We start from the raw sequence: 12939 nt of genomic DNA on the forward strand, positions 1-12939 counted from the left end.
CATGAACAAATCAATTGTGTGTGAATTAATTGATTGAGTTGGTGTTTTAAAGTCCACTTTATGCACACTACGGCTAATCTGGAATGGACCTACAGTTGGAAGTGGGATCCAAACCACTATGTGCCTCGACAGGGCATCGAACCCAGGACTCCTTGATTACAAGGCGACGACACTTACCCTACCACTGTACCATCGGGGAGGCACATGTGGGTGTGTGAAGTGAGTTAATTTTGGAAGTTACATGACAATACAGGCTCTGGCAATACAGAGTTCAATAAATTACAACGAAATGCTTGGCAATTGCTCGATTTCCTAAACATTAATGATACATTTGGTACATGTGTAATTAATGCTTCGATCTACCTGTATGTAAAAACATAAAACATGAATGAAAGAACAGAAGTAGTAGTTAAAGAATCAGTTGTTTTTACTGAGAATGAGAACAATGGAAGTGTCCCGTTGTTGACTGTTTAACCAGATGTTTAATCCTACACATGTCTCTGTGGGCTTGCAAAAATCCTGAAGTAGGTCAATCCAGCAACGGCGCGTCACTACCAGAGCGGGTGGTTCCACACCGGTTGCTAGCGCATCCCGACTTTAGTACTCTTTCAGTGATAATTGACACTAATTTAGCACAGATAAAATGTTAAGGCAGATGAGTATTTTTATAATAATGTAAATGTAAAATGAAGTGCTGATTATTATTACAAAAATAATATTTCATCCCCATTTCTTAATGTAAGTATTTTAGAATAAGTACAGACTAATACGTATATTACATATAATTTCCACCTCTCATTTGCTTGTGTTGGTTCACAAAAATTTGGTACTAAGGCTTTTCCAATAGTCATTATTTCATTGATTTTTATGCAAAACCCTCAAGGAAGAGAGCCTCCCCGATGGCGCAGTGGTAACATCGTCACCTTGTAATCAAGGGGTCCCGGGTTTGATTCCTGGTGGAGGCACATAGTGGTTTGGATTCCACTTTAAACTGTAGGTCCAGTCCAGATTAGCCTTACTGTGCATAAAGTGGACTTAAAACACCAAATCAATACCAATCCAATCCTCAAGGAAGAAAGTAGCACTTACCTTTGGTAAATGATGTGGGTGGAATATCATTATCATAAAAGAACCTGTCTCCACGGCGAGTGGCAGAAAACTGTATCCCCAAAATGCAACTCAGTGTCTTTCCCACCAACGACCCCGCTTTTGGAAGCTCCAGTGAGACTCCAACCACAAGATCCACATCTTCTGCATCTCTATAATGGAGAAGCTTTTGTAGGACAGAATAAGGCAGTGGGGTTCCAGGAAGGTAGGGGAAAGGTAAAGGCTGGACAGCCTCCATATATAGTGGTGGTAAACATACATAAAAATGTCAGTTGAACCAAATAGACAAGTGGTTTTGTATTGCTTTTGTCACAAGATTCTTTTATTGAAACTATTCTTGGTGGCTACAATTCTGAGGAAGTATTATTTTATGAGCTACAAGGTTGCTGTATGACCTTCAAAATAACTAAATACGTAGTTCCCATCCCACTTCTTGAGTGTTTAAAGTGCAAGCACCTTAAAGCAAGTTTACCACTAGATGCTGTCACCACAGTTGGGATGTGTGAAATGGACCTGACTGGTAAAATAAAAGTTACAGATTATGAAATGTAAGATAATGAAAATCTTATGGTGTCAGTGATGGGAGTTGATAAAAATTATAAAATTAGAGTCACATGGTTCAAAAATATCAGGATATATAACTAACTTTATTTTCAATAAATTTTTTGTCAACCATTTTTATACAAAGTGACAACTTATCCGTGAAATCTGGTGTACTTCAAAATGTCTGGAATACTTGTTCATTAATAACAATTGTTGCAAACTCAAAAGGAGGAAATAAATTGGAATTTGGCAATTATAAACCTTATGAACCGTAAATGTCTTTCAGCCTAGTTTAAATAATAACTAACAGATTCATGGAACTTAAATCTATAATGACTAACATAGTTCATTTAAATTACTATGCTATATATTGAGGCATATACTGACTAAATTATGAACATCTTACCTGTATAGTTCGTCTAATGGTTGTGATTGTTCAGTGGAAAGATGCGATTTTAAATCATCCATATTTTTGACTTGTTGTCCTGTACATGTAGATAAATATTTCACAAATGGTGGAAGACCATGGTCTCTGTCCTCGCTTATTCTCAGCCATGCTGTAAGAGGAGTTAAAAAGAGAATCGCATAGGCACAATGGAATGTCAAAATATGTACAATAAAATGAAGTAATTCTTGAATAAAATTATCAATCAAAATTAGTACTACAAAATTTCACAAGGAACCCCCCTCCAAAAAGAAAAAATAGGGTATACATATGCTAATAAGCAGTGGCGTCTCGTCCCTTGGGGCTTCTGGGGCTTAGCCCCTAAAGAAAAACAGACGTATTGACGTAATTATCAATCACCATAACGCATAACTATCACACAGTCTTTTAAAAGGCGATGTTTACTCACATAAATTCATCGTCTGTTGCAATGGATACGAAAGCGCTCCTAGAGGCATTGATGTCAATTATCGCTTTCCGGGGCACGTCGCAAAGGGAGGCGTGGCCTACACCCACCTACGCTACAGTGAAGGCCACGTGCTAGCAGAGAGAGAAGGGGAGAGTCCAATGGATTTAAGTGCTGATTCGGGGCTAGCTCCGTTGCGTCGCGTCGATCTTGCGTGTTGTACTGTAGTGTTGTGGTGGCTTTCATTCGCTATGTTTGAGTGAGTTTGGCAGGGTTGATGTTCGAACACAAATTGATGAAGGACATAGGCTGTCAATTACAAGACACAATGAATTTGTCCGGAAAAATAGGCATATATTAAATAGAATTATCGATTGCTTAAAATTCTGTGGTCGACATGAACTTGCTCTACGAGGACATAATGAAAGAGAACAATCTTTAAACAGAGGCATCTTCCCAGATTTATTATCCCTTCATAGAAGAGGGAAAACTAAAGAGGGAACTTCGTGTTCTTTATTGTAGTGAAGAGTTGAAAAACATAAACTCTATCAGTAGATTGCATTCATTTTTTATTTAAAATTATTTAGAGGGTACCTTTTCAGAAACAGTAAAAATGACAAACATAGTTTTAATAACTCCAGTGGCAACAGCTGAATCTGAACGATGTTTCAGCACATTGAAGCATAATAAAACCTGCTTAAGGAATGCAATGGGACAAGACAGACCAAATGCCTTGGCACTTGCTTACAATGGAGAAAGAATACATTTCAACGAAAAAGTAATAACAAAATTTGCTGAGCAGAAGAACAGGAGTCAACGTTTGTAGAAAGGTATGTTTCACAACAATACTACCTGTTTCTTTTGTAATCATGTGAATTGTCATTATATTTTAAATTCTTTAAAAATATATGTCGTTTTGTAGTTTAGAATAAGATAAATACCCGTTTTTTTTTTTTGTAATTCATGTAATTTGTCATTACATTTTAAATTCTTTCAAAAAAGTAAGTCCAGTTTTGTAGTCTAGAAGAAAAAAATACCTATTTTTTGTAATTCATGTGAATTGTCATTATATTTAAATTCTTTAAAAAATAAGCCCCGGCCAAATTTGAGGCCACAAGACGCCACTGCTAATAAGCATTGTACCTCAAAATGCACATAAACATCATTCTATTGGGTCCTCTGATGGTGTAGTAGTCACCGTCATCTTGTAATCAAGGGGTCCCAGGTTCGATACCTGGTGGAGGCACTTATAGTGGTTCGAATCCCACTTTAAATTATATGTGCAATCATTAGCCTATCTGTGCATAAAATGGACTTATCACCACAAATCCAACAAATAAAATCATTCTATTAATTCTATTCTATTCTATTAATCAGTGTTATGTATGTTTTGCAGGTGGGGGATGGGTTTGTCACCAACCTTGTGTAAAAAAAATGGATAGGTGGGTAGATGCTTACACAGCACAAAATGGAAAACACTGAAACTGGTAAGAGGCTATTTAAGAAAATCTGATATTGAGCTCTGCTGTCTGGTTTCCCCATGAATGTAGGGTGACCAGACGTCCTCTTTTATCCGGACATGTCCTCCTTTTTAGGTGTCTGTCCGGCGTCCGGGCGAATTTTTTAGAAATCGGTAAATGTCCTCCTTTTTCGGAAAGATTGATTGATCCATTGAGTTGGTGTTTTAAGTCCACTTATGCACAGTAAGGCTAATTGGGACTGGACCTACAGTTTAAAGTTGGATCCGAACCACTATGCGTCTCCACCAGGTATCGAACCCGGGGCCCCTTCATTACAATGCGACGACGCTACCACTGCCTCATCGGAGAGGCCCCTTTTTCGGAAAGAGTGCAGCATCGACTATAGCGAATGTGCTGCACAGGCAATGTATCAATACCGACTATCATAATTTGCTATTTTACATGGAGCGCATGATCAAGTTTTTCTGAACGTGTCATCATCATTATATTTCTAACTTGTTGCTTCTCCTTCTGAGGGAGCCCCAGATTGCCTGCGGGAACGCATACAGTCTCTGCAGTTCTGTTTCGAGTCACACATACGCAATACAGAAATGTATAGTGAGAATTTTGATTATTGAGTAATAGTTACTTTTACTAAAGTGTAAATTCAACAATAAAAGCATGAAAATATTAACGTTTTAAGGATGGAAGAATCAAACATGAGGCAGTGTCAAGTAGGCGTACGCAGGGCTGCAATTGTGTTCTGGTGGGACGGAACGGTATACAGTATACAATATATATCATAATTGCAATTTTTAACTTTCGTTTTAAAAGTTGTGCAAATGCAAAAATTTGTAACCGGGGCTCATTTTCAAAGGTGTTTGCATTTACGTCTTTGGTTTTTCACAAGTCCATTGCTGTTTTCATTTGAAAACGTTGATCTTCTCAATATTTGTGGAGGGGCTGCAGCCCCATCAGCCCCTCCCCATCTGTGTCAGTGGCTGTCACATTTCCCTGTTGATGAAAGAGTGCCAGAAATGTTCGCATCATTAAAATGTTTCTTGTTCAAACCCAGTGGCGGAGCGTGACCTTTCCAACAGTGTAAGCCTAGCATGATGAAGGTTATTTCCCGTTGTGCTTATTTTTGGGCTGACATGGTTAGTGATTTATCCACACACATCGACCCCCCCCCATTTTTTTCAGAACACTTCCCTGGAATTTTTCACCAAATCAAAAATTCTGGATATCTGATAATTAAGTCAGTGTTATTCCTATCACAATGAGTAACGTATCGATAAAAAATATGCAAAGTTAGATAAAATGAATAATAATAATAATAAACAAACGAAAACAGAAGGAAACAGAGAAGTGTTGAATACTTTTTACAACCGCATAACCAAGTATCAGCTCTGTATCATGAATCGCAAAATCGGCGCACTTTATTTTTCGTTTCTGTTACTATGTCTGCTAGAGAAGGAAGGGGTGGGCCTACCTATGTCCACAAGTTTCTTCTTGGCAGCAAAATCCTTGCTGGACAACGGCGTCTTCAACAAGTTCTCCACCCCACCGCACAATCACACTCATTTTATTCCATAATGCACTTCACTACTGTATCACACCACAACACAGGGACGACATTCCGCTTTTCAATAGATGGAATTCGAAAAAGCAATACCTCGAGACTTTAACAAACACACAGCAAGAAGGGGGAAACAAAAAGAAACCAGATCCAAAATCGGTCACTGCTCAAAGCAGTGATCTTTCGGACTGTGAAGGGAATATCCCTTTCGGATATAAATAAATTCCCTCTCTTGCCTTAAAATCCCCTATATTTAGTAAAAAAAAAAAATACAATATAAAATATAAAAGAAATGCTCACAAATTGTAGGGATATATCCAGAAATTTCTATCAAAGGACATGTAAGTGCTTTCTTAGGATACTGTAAAAGCAAATCTAGCACCTAAAAGATCATAAACAGGCTTTTCGTACGTTGTTCGAAGAGTGTTTGAGTCACCCCCACGGTCTATGTAATTAATAATATTTGGTTCACATTTGACATGAAATTTGTAAAATTGCTTCAATCTTCAGTTTTCATTAACATTTATTTATTTATTTACTTATTTATTTCACTTTTTAGCTCAATTATTACCAGCTGAGTTCATACATAAACGGAAAACAGAGATCTTAATATGTCTAATGTTTATGCTCTCCTACAAGCAGTGGCGTACGCAAGGGGGGGTTACCGGGTTTAAACCCCCCCCTTGAGCTTTTGAAATATTATGGAAAATGCTGTAGAAAAAAATAAAAATGGCTAATTTATCACAGTCAAAGATCTGCGACAGTAATAATAATAATAATAATAATAATAATAATAATTTGAATTATTATTCCCATGCAGCATGAAGAAAAACAACATTCCAAACACAATCTAAGCGGCCACAAAGTTCAATTTTGCAATTTTTTTTTTTAAAGTCGCGCAGTGACTCTCGCGAGAATTGTGAAAATTCCTTGCTTTGTCCTTATTGCAAACGTTCTTCCCGGTACTGATTTCACATCCCTTTGTGAACTCTCAAGTGATGCTGAGTTTACATCCACATCATTAAATAATGTTGAAGAAGTGCTTTGTGAATCACCTAGAAGTGATAAATGTGTTGGAATGTCTATAAACTTACTTTTCAACGAAAACATAGACTCAGTGGAATTTAGCAACATGTATTCTCGCGCTTCATCATCATCCTTGGCGAGTTCCATTGGTAAAGGTAATGTAAATTCCCCCGTGCATATAGCACCGTGCCATGAAGGCACACATAGTGGTGTGGTGGGCCCCAAAGATTCTCGATCTCGAACAATTTTGCAGGTGATGTGATCAGCACCATGCTCCGGCAGCCTTCATCCCCCAGGGTTGCTCTCAGGTACCCATTGCTATGAGGCTGGGTGCGGAAACAAGGCTGGATAAATTCCAACCAATTCCGGGAATCGAACCTGGATCTCTCACGAAGTTGTCAGACTAGACCAGCGCGGCTCCTTGAATGAGTTTCCTATTTCGATTATTTCAATAAATTTAATATATTTGCTTGTTTTTATGGATTTTCTTCACACTTAAAATGTCTCACTTATCATATACAAATAACCGTTGACTAGACAATTATTTTGTAACAAAGAAACAAAAGAAATGTAATTTTGTTCTATTTCTTTCATAAATAGCAGCTGCATTACTAGTAATTATTAGTAGTAATTAAACTAATTAATTATAAGAATTATTATTATTATTAATTAAAGTATAATAAAACAATGGTAATGTGAATTTGTAGAAAGTTTTCGAAATAACACCCCCCTTGATGAAATCCTGCGTACGCTACTGCCTACAAGTGAAAAACAGAAACAACAGAATTTAGCACATCAATGTGTATCTAATTTTCCCGTATCCCGCTCATTTCTAGGTTTCTCCTTTTCTCCCTTCATGTTAGTTTTTTGCTTCAGAATTCCCTGTTCCTGGGAAAAAAAAACCTCCTTGAAGCACCACCGGCTCAAATTTCCTTTGCAGTCAACCATTCATACCCGACAACGCTGGAGCCCCTCCTCTTGCACGACCTGTCTCTCGCTGGCGTGTATTCAGTGAAGCCAACCCAAGCATAATGGTGCTAAATCTCGCACAAGTTTAAAAAGTCGTTTGTAAGTTGGAGATATAAATAAAACAACAGGGCCACTTTTCGTTCTGGTTGAATTTTCTCAAACTTTTCACATAACGTGGAACCCATGCCGTTGGTTGAACCATTCGAATTTATATTTGTTTTTGTTATAAATTAATATTTATGATATGAAAATCCCAGAACAATTTAGTAGTATGTAGTATAATTTCGGAGTTTAAACGACACCATGGATGTCCAGAAGGGGCAAGGCAAGAAGACACTTCCTAAAATAAGAATGTCAACCATTTTCACACATACAATTTCATTTCAGTCACATCAAATTGTTAATTATTGTAAGGGCGTTGCAAAAAAATGTTAACTTCAAATTGAATTAGTATATTTTGAGAAGGGAAATATACCTAGTTTACCCCAATCCCTGAAAAAGAAATACTTTGCTTAATCCTCCCTGGTGGAAAGAAATACTGCGGACGTCCATGAACAACACTTTTTCTAAACATGAGGTTTGCAACGCTGCTGTAAGCCTCTGCCCGTAGGTTTACACACCTAGGGTTTCGACGCGCTCTTCTCTCTATATTCCTCGCCCTTCTCCTTCCAGATACGGTGGGTGACGGCAGGCACTGCTCCTTCGCGTTCAGAAATTTGTAAGGCAACATTCAGACGGCTTACAACTTTCCCAAAGCAAAAGGCGGGAGTTCTCATGTGCCATCTGGTGCTGAAGTGTTGCAATCTAACAAACAGGATCTCGAAGACTGGTATCGGGCCGAGATGAACTTTGAAGTTTTTACGAATTTTGCCATATAATTACATACATTTTACTAGAACTAATAAAGTGTAAGCCCGGCTTACACGGCTTACATGGACGCTCCGCGCCTGTTCAAACCTAAACTACCTAAAATTTTAATTCAGTTTCTTTCGGAAATAGGTTAAGCGAAGCTTACTTGTTTCATTTGCATTCACATATGGGGATTTTTCATTCCAAAATCCAAAGGATTTGAAAAGGAACACATTTGTGTGCTTAAAATTATAGATACTCTTAGTTATGATTGTTAGAGCATTTATTAGAAGATTGCTTTCTGTGTTTAAAGGTAAGAGGAAATTATTGAAAGTGCTGAAAAAGATGGATTTGTTAAAGAGGTAGAACAATATATGTTGCTTGTGAGACTTGTTGATGAATTTGAATGATTTAAAAGAAGGAATAAAACAAATCGGAAATTTAGTGATGTTAAAAAATTTATGTATATTTATGGTTTAAATTAAAGGAATTTATATTGATGATGTTAAAGTTTTTACTAATTTTTCATCTTAAAGCAGTTTGTTGGTGGTAATTCTGAATTAGAAAATGCAAATGAGAAATAGACTAAATATTTCCATTGAAGTAAGTCTGCCGAATGTTATTCAGAACTACTCAAAATATAGCAAAATATTTATTTTCTGTGCCGCGACAACTTAATACAAATGTTGAGAGAATTTTCTCACAAATATCAACAAATTGTTGGAGAAAGTCAGATCTCGTACCCGTGCGGTACGAAAAACTTACTTACCTGAGGGGGCTCAAAAGCCCATACTTTGTTTTATCACTAAAATTCAAGAAACCGTCACTGCTTGTCTTGTTGTTTATATAAATACAGATGCCGGCGGAGTGGTTAACACATCAAAAAAACGCGCATCCATTCGTCACTCATCTCCATCTTCGCAAATTAGCCAAAAGTGGCACAAAAAGCGAAGTAAAATAAAGAAAATCAACCAAAATCAATCAAGATAAGTACAGTTATTTAATAATTGTAATAATTACAAAAATTAACATCATAAATGAGAAAAATAACCACTTGTTGTATGATTGTCACACACACATTTTATACACTGAACCTCAAAAAAACAATATTATTTATCCATCAAAGTTTTTTTTCGTGTTTATGTAGTTGCTGTTATTTATAAATAATTATTACTACAGGGAGGTTATTGCAGCATGCCACCGCAATAGCGTTGGCCGCTTGCCGGCCCAGTCATGCAACAGGTGCCGGCAAATTGCGTAACAGATAGCCCGTTACACAAACCGCTTGTTTTGTAATGTTTCCACTTTTCACAATTATAGTTACAATTACAACTTAAATAAGCACGTACCTTGCCGCAAGGATGCTGGAAAAGGTGTCCTCTAAAATACAAATATTTCTGGCACTTTATTTCTGCCCATATCGCTTCTGACAGCAATGACTCATCCAACATAAAGGATTCAATTTTTCATTCTTGTCTTGCCTTCGAATAAACAAAACCGTGACTCTTATTTTGCAGATAACACAAGATTAATCCTTTTGAACACTAGAGTCAGTGGCGTGCCCAAGATTTTCGAGGGGGGAGGTTACGTATACATTATTATGCAAAACGAAAGCGCAGATAAACGAATTATTTAACAGTGTCACTTAATTTTAACGTGTGAATATTTTTGAAGTAAAGTAGCGATCATACACTGTGTGCGTTTTTCTTTCTGAGAGCGCCATTTGAAATAAGCACTTTTCCCCTTTTGCTACTATGGGATAAACTGAATATAAAAGGCTATAACTGCTCAACAACTGCATCTTTTTAAGAAATTTAAATTCTAAATGTAAGAATGAACAAAAAGCAACATTTTATGTAAATTCCGACAATTGTGAGTCCAGGGGGAAACGGGGGCCAAATCCCAAAGTTCTATTTTCCCCGTAATTACGCAAAATTTCTGAACGTCGTAATTTCCATATTTTTTTTTTTCAAAGTTGCGGCAGGAGCATTACATATCCTCATAGAGTAGTCTTTTGTTGTGCTTCCCTCAAAATTTGGTCCATCCAGTGTCTATAGAGCCGACGCTAGAAGCGAAATTCCTCAGATGTCGCAAGAGCGTCAGCGGCTTATCGGAGTAGTGGTAAGCCGCGAGAAGCCTCTCGATACTACGCGAATGCGACAGCTGTCGGCTACCAGTTGTTTAGACGTGTTCACTTCGGTTTGCGTTTATCAGTACTCGTGTTGTTTATACTGTGTTATTGGTGTGCTATTAAGTGCTAGTGCTTTATCGTGTGTTAATTGTTATTCATTCATTAGTTATGCCGCCAAACAAATATAGCCTTGAACAAAGAGTTTTTATGTACGATACTTACGTGAAAACGAACTCTTGCAGAAAAGTAGTCAGGCGATTCGCAAGAAAATTTCCTGGCAATCCTGTTCCGGACAGACATACTGTTTACAACCTCGTTAAAAGATTACGAGAGACAGGATCTCTTGAACCTAAGAAACGTGTTTCCAGACGACGTGTTCTTACGGAAGAAAAGCTAGACGAAATTGGTGAACGACTTGAACATACTCCAAAAAAATCCCTCCGTCGGCTTGCTCAGGAAACAGGCATTTCAAAATCCTCAGCACGAAATGCCACTAAATTACTTAGATTAAAACCCTACAAAATTACAGTGGTTCATGAATTGCAACCGCGCGATCACGCGACTAGAGTTCGATTCTGTAACTGGATGCTGGATAATATTGTTGCTGGCAGAGTAAATCCAGAATTAATCATATTTTCAGACGAAGCTTGGTTCGAATTGAATGGCCGAGTTATTTCACAAAACAATCGCTATTGGAGCACAGAAAAACTTGACCTTGTGCATGAAGTTCCGCTCCATCCTGCAAAAATTGGTGTGTGGTGTGGTTTGAATGCGCACAGAATAATAGGGCCTATTTTTTATGAAGGTACTATCAATGGTGAAAGGTATCGAAGAGACATACTACAACCTTTTTTTGAACAATTAACGGACATTGAATGCCAGCAGTCATTTTTTCAGCAGGACTCTGCTACTGCTCACACTGCTTATGAATCACTTAATTTTATTGCCGAGATTTTTGAGGACAGAATTATCAGTACTGAGTTGTGGCCCTCTCGTAGCCCCGATCTTACTCCTTGTGATTATTATTTATGGGGAACATTAAAAAACAAAGTGTATCAGAATAACCCGCGTACAATAGAGGATTTAAAAGAAAATATAAGAAGAGAAATTGCCAGAATCACACCTGAGGAGCTTATGGATGTTCAGAGGAATTTCATACGCAGATGCCGGAAATGTATTGGTATTGAAGGAGGTCATTTTCAACATCATTTATAACACAGAAGGTTAGTGATCATCATTATTATTAGTTTTAAATATAATTTTACACTTTTGGTTTGCTTTATGCGCCGCGATGCTGTCTTCCCTTTCTGTCAACCGAGGATAAAGTAGAGATGTCTAAGAAAGATTAGATGTCTGAAATAAGGTTGTAATTGTAACTGTAATTGTGAAAAGTGGAAACATTACAAAACATGCGGTTTCTGTTACGGACTATCTGTTACGCAATTTGGCAGCACCTGGATGCATGACAAGGCCGGTAAGCGGCCGACGCTCTCGCGGTGTCTAAGAAAGATTACATGTCAAAAATAAAGTGCCAGAAATATTTGTATTTTAGAGGACACCTTTTCCAGCATCCTTACGACAAGGTACGTGCTTATTTAAGTTGTAATTGTAACTATAATTGTGAAAAGTGGAAACATTACAAAACAAGCGGTTTGTGTAACGGGCTATCTGTTACGCAATTTGCCGGCACCTGTTGCATGACTGGGCCGGCAAGCGGCAGACGCTCTTGCGGTGGCATGCTGCAATAACCTCCCTGTATAAAATACCATTGTTACTAACCATTTGTACACTGCCATTATCAATGGCACGAATAACATGCATCCAATAAAAGGGGAGTTGCCTGATAGCCCAACCAAGTGAATTTTCCCTTTACGTTGCATTTTATGTCTTTATGAACAAATGTAATACCGAAATATTTTGAACACTCTAGGGAACATTGTAATTTATTTTTATTTTTTTTTCTAAAAATATTCAGTTGAAAAATCTAAGAAGTAGACAGCCCCCCTCCTTTTGGATAAGCTAAGGTTAAGGGTAGGTGTCCTCTTTTTTTTGGGCTTTGTCCTCCTTTTTAGCCATGCTCTGTCCTCTTTTTTGAATGTATGTGTCTGGTCACCCTACATGAATGCTGTTGCAAAATAGAACCAGATAACTAGGAAGCCAGCATTCCTAGGATTTAAGAGCCCTTTCTATTTATCCTTGCCTAATATTGCCAGGCCAGAACCATGTGAATAAAGTGTAAGGTTTAACTTAGTGCTCTTAGTAGACAAAATTACCAATACAGATAATTTATTAATGCAGATAGTGTACTAATCTGATATAAATTGGCCACCAGTGAAGAATTACACTGGTAAGGCTTCTTGGAAAGAAAAGAGCATTTAAAAAAAAGGTCTTGTTTTAAATTAGCATTCTTGTTAGTAATAAACT

The 12939-nt window shown here is 37.5% G+C and overlaps 1 protein-coding gene across 1 annotated transcript in view; it reads right to left on the reverse strand.

The window, feature by feature from the left end:
• The window catches only part of LOC145978422 (uncharacterized), a 47822-nt gene that overhangs the window by 15975 nt on the left and 18908 nt on the right, over positions 1–12939 (reverse strand). The window contains exons 5-6 of the mRNA XM_083111051.1: positions 2057–2207; positions 1090–1259 (exon numbers count right to left, since the gene is read on the reverse strand). Of these exons, the coding sequence (XP_082967177.1) occupies positions 1090–1259; positions 2057–2207 (321 nt within the window). The remainder of the gene's footprint in view (positions 1–1089; positions 1260–2056; positions 2208–12939) is intronic.

The sequence above is a fragment of the Lepisma saccharinum genome, chromosome 24 (assembly GCF_977018435.1).
Source record: "Lepisma saccharinum chromosome 24, izLepSacc3.1, whole genome shotgun sequence".
Classification (NCBI taxonomy): Eukaryota; Metazoa; Arthropoda; class Insecta; order Zygentoma; family Lepismatidae; genus Lepisma; species Lepisma saccharinum.